The sequence below is a fragment of the Sciurus carolinensis genome, chromosome 16, assembly GCF_902686445.1.
Source record: "Sciurus carolinensis chromosome 16, mSciCar1.2, whole genome shotgun sequence".
Lineage (NCBI taxonomy): Eukaryota > Metazoa > Chordata > Mammalia > Rodentia > Sciuridae > Sciurus > Sciurus carolinensis.
Genome location: NC_062228.1, coordinates 67,804,970 through 67,817,607, shown reverse-complemented (window position 1 = coordinate 67,817,607; position 12,638 = coordinate 67,804,970). Strand labels below are relative to the sequence as shown.

The 12,638-nt window shown below is 37.3% G+C and overlaps 1 protein-coding gene and 1 non-coding gene across 2 annotated transcripts; one reads left to right on the top strand and one right to left on the bottom strand.

The window, feature by feature from the left end:
- Nucleotides 1–1,395: 1,395 nt before the first annotated feature.
- LOC124967431 (MORC family CW-type zinc finger protein 3-like) lies at nucleotides 1,396–12,386 on the bottom strand. The gene is given in 4 exon segments (XM_047529721.1): nucleotides 1,396–1,968; nucleotides 10,063–11,862; nucleotides 11,865–12,079; nucleotides 12,143–12,386. Coding segments are annotated over 4 exon segments (2,832 nt in total).
- On the top strand, nucleotides 1,966–2,072 carry LOC124967650 (U6 spliceosomal RNA). Its single transcript, XR_007105572.1, has one exon. It is a non-coding gene; the product is annotated as a U6 spliceosomal RNA (small nuclear RNA).
- Nucleotides 12,387–12,638: the final 252 nt, after the last annotated feature.

Here is a 12,638-nt window from a genome sequence, read left to right as displayed (position 1 = left end):
AGAGGATTAATCACTTATGAGTAGAAAAGCATTAGATTTATGAGCATTGATTTTATATCCTGCTACATTACTGAATTGATTTATGAGTTCTAGAAGTTTTCTGTTGGAATTTTTTGGTTCCTCTAAATATAGAATGAAGTCATCAGGAAATAGGGATAATTTGAGTTTATCTTTTCCTATTCATATCCCTTTAATTTCTTTGGTCTGTCTAATTGCTGTGACTAGAATTTCAAGAACAATGTTGAATAGAGGTGGCAAAAGAGGGCATCCCTGCCTTGCTCCAGAGTTTTGGGGTAATGCTTTCAGGTTTTTGACTGTAGGCATAGCATAGATAGCCTCTACACTGTTGAAGAATGTTCCTACTATCCCCTAATTGTTTTTACTAATTTAAATGACCATGTGATATGTCTCATTTTTCTAATAAGCAGTGAAATGTGTCAACTAATTTTTGTATTTTAGTTTCTTGATGTCATTTTAATTTTACAGAAAATTTGCAAAATAGAAAAGGATATACTTGCAAACTTGAAAAGCAATTGTTTAACTTTTGCTTCATTCACTTATTTATTCTTTACGTTTCCCTTCCATCTCTACACAGGTACTATATACATGTATGTGTGAGCATCTGTGTGCACACAATCAACAGTTTGTATATACATAAAATATTTTACTGAATAATTTGAGTATAACATGGGAGTATACCCATAAGTACCTCAGTGCACAATTCCAAAGAATGTAGGTTCTTATATAATGACAGTATTATCATAAATCAGAAATTTTTATATGGGTGGGAATCTTTATGTAAACCGTGTGTGATGCCTGGAAACCACTGCTCCCAATTTATCCTTGGCATTTTCAATGTGCAGGACCAATGACAACCTTGCATTTAGTTTCCACGTCTCTGTGGATTTCTCTGATAAACAGTTGCTCAGCCTTCCATTGGGTACCTTGGTCTTGTCTTCTTATATTTTTTTTGAAGAGTTAGAGATAATGTATTTTTTACAATATATTTTAAAAATTTGGGCAGTTACAATTGAGACAGAAAACCAGTTTCATACCAAAAATACACTTTCATTTACTTTATCAAACAAATAAAAACAATCTTCATTTATTTGCTCTTTTCAGAAGGAAAAGAAGGAAATAATACAATAGAAATCCAATATTATATGAGAGACATGTAATTAAGCATACATACAAAAAGAATATGTATTGAATTTTCAGAAACAAAAGTAAAAATAAATAGTAATTGAATATTGAATATTGAATGCATAGAATACAGTAAAATAATGGTTCTTCAGTCTGTTACCTATCGAAATTATAGAATGAAACTGTTTATATTTTGAAAGCCAGACAATGAAAAGAACTGAGCAAGTATTTTATTAATTCATGATACATACTTTAAGTACTACTGATTTCACTCATTTGTTCAACAACTTGCCCTAAAATCTCATCAACTACATCAACGTCATAATTCACTTGCTGAAGATCAAGATCAGGTACAATCATGGCCTGCAGCTGTCCCACATTAACTCGAAGAGATCGAAGTTTGAGGCTTTCCCCATCTGTGTAATTTACAGACTCCTCAATATTACTTGAAGTTGAAGCATCTGTTCCTCTCACAGGACTTGCAGATTTTAACTGTTCCATTTCAGTTTTGAGCTCTTCACACTGAGAACGAATCTGTGATTTTTCCATTTCTAATAATTCAACATCACGTTTGTACTGGTCCCTCTCAACACTGCATTTGTCCAAGTGTCTAAACACACTGTCAAGCTGCACATCCATTTCATTTATTTCACTTTTACTCTCCCTATTAGAACACTGACTACATTCAGCCTTTACATGTTGCAAAGCACTACACTCTTTTTTCAGCCTTTCTATTTTCTCCAAAGCTTGCCAATACTGAGATTTCACATGGTCTCGACTTTCAGATGTGCCTTTAATACTCTCAATTAAAAATACGCTATCTTGCTTACTTCGGCAGCACATATACTAAAATTGGAACAATACAGAGAAGATTAGCATGGTCCCTACGCAAGGATGACATGCAAATTTGTGAAGCATTCCATATTTTTCTACTTCAACACCTGGAGATTAAACAATATGCTATTATATGATGAATGGATAATAGAAGATATTAGGAAGGAAATTAAAAAATTCTTAGAGGTAAATGAGAACAAAGAAACATATCAAAACCTCTGGGACACTATGATAGCAGTACTTAGAGGAAAATTTATTTCGTGGAGCACATTTAATAAAAGAAGTAAAACTCAACAAATAAACGACCTAACACTACAGCTCAAAGCCCTAGAAAAAGAAGAACAGACCAACATCAAAAGTAGTAGAACACAGGAAATAGTTAAACTCAGAACTGAAATCAACAAAATTGAAACAAAAGAAACAATACAAAAAAGAGACAAAATAAATAGTTGGTTCTACGAAAAAATAAACAAAATTGATGAACCTTTAGCCACACTAACAAAGAGAAGACGAGAGAAAACCCAAATCACTAAAATTCGGAATGAACAAAGAAATATCAAAACAGACATGACTGAAATACAAAACATAATTAGAAGCTATTTTGAATATCTATACTCCAACAAAATAGAAAATTTCAAAGACATCAACAGGTTTCTAGAGACATATGAATTGCCTAAACTGAATGAGGAGGACATACACAATTTAAATAGACCAATTTCAAGTAATGAAATAGAAGAAGTCATCAAAAGCCTACCAACAAAGAAAAGTCCAGGACCAGATGGGTTCTCAGCCGAGTTCTACAAAACCTTTAAGGAAGAGCTCATTCTAATACTTCTCAAAGTATTCCATAAAATAGAAGAGGAGGGAACGCTCCCAAACTCATTCTATGAAGCCAATATTACCCTGATAACCTAAACCAGACAGAGACACATCGAGGAAAGAAAATTTCAGACCAATATACTTAATGAACATCGATGCAAAAATTCTCAACAAAATTTTAGCAAATCACATACAAAAACATATTAAAAAGATAGTGCACCATGATCAAGTGTGTTTCATCCCAGGGATGAAAGGTTGGTTCAACATCAGAAAATCAATAAATGTCATTCACCATATCAACAGACTTAAAGTCAAGAATCACATGATTATTTCAATAGATGCAGAGAAAGCATTTGATAAAATACAGCATCCCCTCATGCTCAAAACACTAGAAAAAATAGGGATAGTGGGAACATTCCTTAACATTGTAAAGGCCATCTATGCTAAGCCCATAGCTAATATCATTCCCCCTAAAAACTGGAACAAGGCAGGGATGCCCTCTTTCACCACTTCTTTTCAATATCATCCTTGAAACTCTATCCAGAGTAATTAGACAAACCAAAGAAATTAAATGGATATGAATACGAAAAGAAGAACTCAAACTATCCCTATTTGCTGATTATATGATTGTATACTTAGAGGAACCAGGAAATTCCACCAGAAAACTTTTAGATCTCATTAGTGAATTCAGTAAAGTAGCGGGATATAAGATCAATGCACATAAATCTAAGGCATTTTTATAAATAAGCGATGAATCTTCAGAAAGAGAAATTAGGAAAACTACCCCATTCACATTAACTTCGAAAAAAATAAAATAATTGGGAACCAATCTCAAAAAAGAGGTAAAAGACCTCTACAATGAGAACTACAGAACACTAAAGAAAGAAATTAAAGAAAACCTTAGAAGATGGAAAGATCTCCCATGTTCTTGATAGGAAGAATTAATATTGTCAAAATGGCCATACTACCAAAAGTGCTATAAAGATTCAATGCAATTCCAATTAACATTCCAATGATATGCGATCCAAGATGGCAGACTAGAGGGGGACTGCATCCCCAGTCGCTCCAGAACCCAGGAGTTAAGAAGGGGAGGCATTGAGAGACTCAGACCAAAATAGAGCCACGGGTGAGTCTGCCCACTGGGTAAAGCTCAGCCCGGGTGGCAGGCCCAGATAGAGGTGGCTAATCGGATCAGGGCAGGGCAGCTAGAGTCTTCGACAGGCAGCCCTGCACAATCCGGCACTGGGCCCCTCCCACACACCCAGCTTCTCCAGGTTCTTGGAGCAGGCCCCCTACTGAGAGCCTCTCTGATCAGAACAAGCTCCAAGTCCCGGAGCCAGCACGGCATACTCTGGCCCGCAAGCGGCTTCAGGGACCAGGACAGGGCAGCCACAGACTTACCCAAGCAGCCTGGCCCCCTGCGGTGAGAGGCGCCTTTCAAGGCTAGTTTCTCGGAACAGACCGCCCAGTGACAGTCTTTCTACATAGAGCCAGCCACAAGTCCCCGAGCCAACAGAGTGCTTCGATCTGCAAGCAGCCTCTGGGATCAGGGCAGGGCAGCCAGAGACTTCTCTAGGCAACTCGGCCCACTCTGGCCACAGGCTCTTTCCACGGGGCGATCCAAGATGGCGGCCTAGAGGGTGACTGATTCTCCAGGCACTCCAGAACTCAGGACTCAAGAAGAGGAGGCATTGAGAGACTTGGACAAAAAAAAAGAGTGACGGGGTGAGTCTCCCCCACTGGGCGAAACTTGGCCTGGGCAGCAGGCACAGATAGGGGTGGCTTATCAGAGCAGGGCAGGGCAGCTAGAGTCTTCCCCAGGTAGACTTCCACACTCTGGCAGTGGGCTCCTCCCACACGGCCAGCTGTACAGTGCAGGTCCCAGTGAGAGCCTTTCCGCACAAAACCAGCTCCAAGCCCTGGAACCAGTAGGGGGCTAGGGGCAGCTTTCCTTGGAAGCACTGCATTATCAAGTTCCTCCAAGACTTCAGGCTACTGAAGGCTGGAGGGTGATACACTGGAAATCTACCGGGACACTATAAGCCAATAGAGGAAATCTGCAATATCTCAGATTCCCACTGACATCTGACCAATATGAGAAAACAAGGGAAGAAAATGTCCCAAACAAACCTAGGTACTACATCAATAAAACCCAATGACAGCACAGCAGAAGAAATGTCAGAAAGGGAATTCAGAATGTACATAATTAAAACAATCAGAGAAGCAAATGAGGAGATAAAAGAGCAAATGCAGGCATTGAAGGAGGAGATGAAAGAGCAAATGCAGGCATTAAATGATCGCACCAATCAACAGTTAAAAGACCAAATACGGGAAGCAAGAGATCATTTCAATAAAGAGTTAGAGATACTGAAAAAAAAACAAACTGAAATACTTGAAATGAAGGAAACAATAAACCAAGTTAAAAACTCCATAGAAAGCATAACCAATAGGATAGAACACCTGGAAGACAGAAACTCAGACATTGAAGACAAATTATTTAATCCTGAAAAAAAGTTGGCCAAACAGAGAAGATGGTAAGAAATCATGAACAGAATCTATGAGAATTATGGGATATCATGAAAAGGCCAAATTTAAGAATTATTGGGATTGAGGAAGGCTTACAGAAACAAACCAAAGGAATGAACAATCTATTCAATGAAATAATATCAGAAAATTTCCCAAATATGAAGAATGAAATGGAAAAACAAGTATAAGAAGCTTATAGAACTCCAAATATACAAAATTACAACAGGCCCACACCAAGGCACATTATCATGAAAATACCTAACATACAAAATACAGGCAGAATTTTATAGGCCGCGAGAGAAAAGAATCAAATTACATTCAGAGGGGAACCAATAAGAATATCAGCAGATTTTTCAATCCAGACCCTAAAAGCTAGAAGGGTCTGGAACAACATTTACCAAGCCCTGAAAGAAAATGGATGCCAACCAAGAATCTCATACCCAGCAAAACTTACCTTCAAATTTGATGATGAAATAAGATCCTTCCATGATAAACAAAAGCTAAAGGAATTTACAGAAAGAAAGCCAGCATTACAGAACATTCTCAGCAAAATATTCCATGAGGAAGAGATGAAAAACAATGATGCAAATCAGCAACAGGAGGCGCTAACCTAAAGAAATAGCCAAATAAAGGAGAAACCAAATCATGTCAAAAAACAAATATGAGTCAAATGACTGGGAATACAAATCATATCACAATAATAACCCTGAATGTCAATGGCCTGAACTCATCAATCAAAACATAGACTGGCAGATTGGATTAAAAAGAATAATCCAACAATATGCTGCCTGCAAGAGACTCATCTCATAGAAAGAGATACCCATAGACTAAAGGTGAAAGGATGGGGAAAAACATACCATGCACACGGACACAGCAAAAAAACTGGAGTATCCATCCTCATTTCAGATAATGTGGACTTCAAGCCAAAAGTAGTCAGAAGGGATAAAGAAGGACATTACATGCTGCTTAAGGGAATCATAAATCAGCAACACATAACAATCATAAATATCTATGCCCCAAACAGCGGCTCATCCACATACGTCAAACAAATCCTTCTCAATTCCAGAAATCACATAGACCACAACACAATAATACTAGGCGATTTTAAAACACCTCTCTCACCACTGGATAGGTCGTCCAAACAAAAATTGAACAAAGAAACAACAGATCTCAATAACACAATCAACAATTTAGACTTAATGGACATATATAGAATATACCATCCAAAAAAGAACGAATAAACTTTCTTCTCAGCAACACATGGATCCTTCTCTAAAATAGACCATATTTTATGCCACAATGCTACTGTTAGCAAGTACAAGAAGATAGAGATACTAACTTGTACTCTATCAGATCATAATGGATTGAAATTAGAAATAAGTGACAGAATAAAAAACAGAAATTTCTCCAATACCTAGAGATTAAATAATACACTATTATATGATGAATGGATAACAGAAGACATCAGGAGAGAAATAAAAAAATTCTTAGAAGTAAACGAGAACAAAGAAACATCATATCAAAATCTCTGGGACACTATGAAAGCAGTACATAGAGGAAGATTTATTTCATGGAGCGCATTTAATAAAAGAAGTAAAACTCAACAAATAAACGACCTAACACTACAGCTCAAAGCCCTAGAAAAAGAAGAACAGACCAACACCAAAAGTAGTAGAAGACAGGAAATAGTTAAACTCAGGGCTGAAATCAATGAAATTGAAACAAAAGAACAATACAAAAAATTGACAAAATAAATAGTTGGTTCTTCGGAAAAATAAACAAAATTGATGAACCTTTAGCCACACTAACAAAGAAAAGACGAGAGAAAACCTAAATCACTAAAATTCGGGATGAACAAGGAAATATCAAAAAGAGACACGACTGAAATACAAAACATAATTAGAAGCTACTGTGAAAATCTATACTCCAACAAAATAGAAAATTTCAAAGACATCAACAGGTTTCTAGAGACATATGAATTGCCTAAACTGAACGAGGAGAACATACACAATTTAAATAGATCAATTAGAAGTAATGAAATAGAAGAAGTATTCAATAGCCTACCAACAAAGAAAAGTCCAGGACCAGATGGGTTCTCAGCCGAGTTCTACAAAACCTTTAAAGAAGAGCTCATTAAAATAGAAGAGGAGGGAACACTCCCAAACTCATTCTATGAAGCCAATATTACCCTGATACCTAAACCAGACAGAGACACATCGAGGAAAGAAAATTTCAGACCAATATCCTTAATGAACATCGATGCAAAAATTCTCAACAAAATTTTAGCAAATCGCATACAAAAACATAATAAAAAGATAGTGCACCATGATCAAGTGGGTTTCATCCCAGGGATGCAAATTTGGTTCAACATCAGGAAATCAATAAATGTCATTCACCATATCAATAGACTTAAAATCAAGAATCACAAGATTATTTCAATAGATGCAGAAAAAGCATTCGATAAAATACAGCATCCCTTCATGCTTAAAACACTAGAAAAAATTGGGGTAGTGGGAACATTCCTTAACATTATAAAGGTCATCTACGCTAAGCCCATGGCCAATATCATTCTACATGGTGAAAAACTGAAAGCTTTCCCCCTAAAAACTGGAACAATGCAGGGATGCCCTCTTTTACCACTTCTATTCAACATCATCGTTGAGACTCTAGCCAGAGCAATTAGACATACCAAAGAAATTAAAGGGATACAAATTGGAAAAGAAGAACTCAAACTATCCCTGTTTGCTCTCAACATGATTATATAATTAGAGGAACCTGGAAATTCCACCAGAAAACTTTTAGAACTCATAAGTGAATTCAGTAAAGTAGCAGGTTACAAAATCAATGCTCATAAATCCAATGCATTTTTATACATAAGTGATGAATCTTCAGAAAGAGAAATTAGGAAAACTACCGCATTCACAATAGCATCAAAAAAAAAATAAAATACTTGGGAATCAATCTCACAAAAGAGATGAAAGACCTCTACAATGAGAACTACAGAACACTAAAGAAAGAAATTAAAGAAAATCTTAGAAGATGGAAAGATCTCCCATGTTCCTGGATAGGTAGATTAATATTGTCAAAATGGCCATACTAGCAAAAGTGCTATACAGATTCAATGCAATTCCAATTAAAATCCCAATGATGTACCCTGCAGAAATAGAGCAAGCAATTATGAAATTCATCTGGAAGAATAAAAAACCTAGAATAGCTAAAGGAATCCTAAGTAGCAAGAATGAAGAAGGGGGTATTGCAATACCAGATCTTGAACTCTACTACAAAGCAAGAGTAACAAAAACGGCATGGTATTGGTACCAAAATAGACAGGTAGATCAATGGTACAGAATAGAGGACATGCACACAAACCCAAATAAATACAATTTTCTCATACCAGACAAAGGGTCCAAAAATATGCAATGGAGGAAAGATAGTCTGTTCAACCAATGGTGCTGGGAAAACTGGAAAACCGTATGCAACAGAATGAAATTAAACCCCTATCTCTCATCCTACACAAAAATCAACTCAAAATAAATTAAGGACCTCTGAATCAGACCAGAGACCCTGCATCTTATAGAAGAAAAAGTAGGTCCAAATCTTCAACTTGTTGGCTTAGGATCAGACTTCGTTAACAGGACTCCCATAGCACAAGAAATAAAAGCAAGAATCAATAACTGGGATAGATTCAACCTAAAAAGCTTTCTCTCAGCAAAGGAAACTCTCAGCAATGTGAAGAGAGAGCCTACTGAGTGGGAGAATATCTTTGCCAACCATGCTTCAGATAGAGCGCAAATTTCCAGAATCTATAAAGAACTACAAAAGCTCTACACCAAGAATACAAATAATCCAATCAGCCAATGGGCTAAGGAAATGAATAGACACTTCACAGAAGAAGATGTACAAACAATCCACAGATATATGAAAAAATGTTCAACAACCCTAGTAATAAGGGAAATGCAAATCAAAACTACCCTAAGATTTCATCTCACCCCAATTAGGATGGCGATTATCAAGAACACAAGCAACAATAGGTGTTGGCATGGATGTGGTGAGAAAGGAACACTCATACATTGCTAGTGGGGTTGCAAATTAGTGCAGCCACTCTGGAAAGCAGTATGGAGATTCCTCAGAAAGCTTGAAATGGAACCACCATTTGACCCAGCTATCCCACTCCTTGGCCTATACCCAAAGGACTTAAAATCAGCATACTACAGAGATCCAGTCACATCAATGTTCACTGCTGCTCAATTCACCATAGCCAGATTGTGGAACCAACCTAGATGCCCTTCAGTTAATGAATGGATAAAGAAAATGTGGCATATATATACAGTGGAATATTACTCCGCAATGAAGAATGATAAAATTATAGTATTTGCAGGCAAATGGATGAAACTGGAGAATATCATGCTAAGTGAGATAAGCTAATCTCAGAAAATCAAAGGACAAATGATATCGCTAATAAGTTGATGATGACACATAATGGGGGTGGGATGGGTTAGTGTTAGGGTTAGAGTTAGGGTTAGGGAGGGGGGCAAGATGGAGGAAGGAAGGACTGTATAGAGGGAAAAGAGTGGTGGGAGGGGTGGGGGAAGGGAAAAAAATAACAGAATGAATCAAACACATTACCCTATGTAAATTTATGATTACACAAATGGTATGCCTTTACACCATGTACAAACAGAGAAACAACATGTATCCCATTTGTTTACAATAGAAAAAAAGTAAATCTAAAAAAAATACATTATCAGTTTCAGTAGACTGATGGCAAGTTTCCTTCTTCATGTATTTGTCATTCATTTCTAATATTCTCTGTTGTAATACTTTGATTTGGTCAGTAAACATATGACACTGTCTCTTATAATTGTCTTTTTCTTGAGTGACTAAAAGTAGTTCATTTCTCAGCTCTTGTAACTGGCAGCCAACATCATCTGCAGCCTTAGAAAAGGTTTCCTGGGTTTCCTGTATCTTTCCTTCAGCATCTACACAGGAGGGCAGTATTGCTATATCATTTCTTACATCTACCTCATCTTTGATCATTTCTTCCTTTTTAACAACTACATTTGGTGCTTCTGTCTGGGTGGCTGCAGTAGTGCCCCGATCACACCTGGGTGATGCAGTGCTTGTTGAACTAGTGTGGCCACAAGATTTAGCACTGCCCACAAGCTCAATGTGAACACCACTTTGTTCAGTGTGACTCTGTTCTGGTTTAACTTCAATATCATGATCTACTGCAGGTTTGGGAGTACTGTTTTCTTCCAAGATGATCACATCTTCATCATCATCATCATCATCTTTATGAGTTGAGTTTTCAAATGCTTGATTACTTAATCTCCGATTCTTTGCATTCAAAATTGAGGAACGAGTAGAAAGTCTCCGTTTTAGGCTGTTGCTCTCAGGTGCAGACTGGGGTGAAACCCGATGATTATTTATAGGTCTTGTTGGATAAGAATTTGTTACTTCTGAATGATATCCTCTTGGAATGCTTTCCCTCATAGGAGAAAAGTTCTTACTTGAAATAGGGGTCGTCCGAAACAGTTCAGTATTACTCCGTGGGATCACTTCTGGTTGTTTGATTCTGAAATTTTCTTTGTTGTTCTTCTTGTAGGTTTTTTCATAAGTGGGATGTACCAAATCTTCATCCTCGGGTTCTTCTGGAACTTCACAGTTTCTGAACTGTGGGTCAGGGTTATTGGAGCAATACCATTTTTCTGGAAGTTGATCTACCCCATCTGGTAATTTTCACAACTTTAGACAGGAATCACATTGAACCCACGTTTGATCAGGACGTTTCTGTATATCTTCAACTGGCAAATTTAGAGGATATTCTGAATTTTTCTTCACTTTCATTTCATTCCAGTAATCATTCAGCTTTTCTCCTAGCACTGTTACTGTAAGTCTGTACTCATTAATGTAGTCAAAATCTTGCTTATTATGAGTTGGCTTAAGGAAATTACATTCTATAATTCCAACTACTCCAACACCCATGTTGTTTGCCCTTAGGTGACATCCGACTTTTTCATAAGCCTTGATGAGTTTATTTCTGTGATACATCATTATGCCATAATGATCTTTATTTCTACAGTTGAATCCAAAAGTAATTCTCACTGTTTTAGTTAAAAATTTAGGTCGATAAACATCATGTTCGATGTAGGCAAGACTCTTTGAAACTAGCTGTGTCTTCACTTTCTGTCCACGTAAGATGATCTGCATTCTTGGCTTTAGATATAGTATACTGCAGTAAGCCCTCAAGGAATAGTCACTCTTGGGGGCAATTTGGTCCATTCTTTATTACTTCTTGTACCCTTTCTTTCCCGTTGCCTCATCTAAATCCTCAGGAATTCTGATATCATATTTATCCTTTTCAAAATCAAACTCTGTTGCATTTTTGTAGCTTCTAAGATTCCAAATGATGATCCTTGTCCCCTTCTTATCCATAATGGCATCAAGTTCTGCCAGTAATTTCTGTTCCATAGAAAACAGAGAATTTTCCAGAATTGCAGCAAGGCTGGCTTTTGATTCTGCAAAATTAATCATCTGACGTGGTGCTTGTTGAATGCCACTATTGGAACAACAACATGTTCTGCTTTTATGACTTCCAAGTAGGTCTGAGACAAGAAGCCCACACTCATGGTTTCTCCATTTTTGGTAAAAACAATGGCATCTTTACCCAAACGCATAGAACCTGACTTGAAGCCATTCCCATACAATCCAACTGGGACATGACCATTCATGGTGACTTTGTCACTGAAGCCAAAGCCTTCTTGGCTGTATCATCTTGGATAAATTACTTTAAATCTATCTTGATGTGTTTTCCCATCTCTTGGCATTTTGTATAACTTATCTGATGTCATACCATTCCCATTATCAGTGAATGTCAAGCATATACAGTCATTTATCACTGTTTTGTCAATCCATATCTGTTTAGCATTCACATCAGGATCATAAGCATTATCTATTAATTCAGCAATTGCACTGAATGGACAAGTATGACTAGTAGAATTTATATGTAAAAACTTCGGGCAAAGCACGCTGAGGCGGATCCTGCTGGGTGGCTGTGCCGCCATCTTGAGGGAGCTACAAAGCCAGGACCGGCCTCCAGCGCAACCCGACTCCGGGATGCGACGTTCCACCCACTTCCGTGGCGGGACCCAGCCCAGCTCCTGTCTTCTTATTTTTTTAAGATGAGAAGCCAGTTATTTTAAAAATCTTCCTCTGTAGTGCTAATGTTTCCAGAAGATTGAAGTTCTAAATCTTTTACTGGGAAACCACAGATGTGGACTATTATGCACTTATAGTGCACCAGGATGCACGTGGTA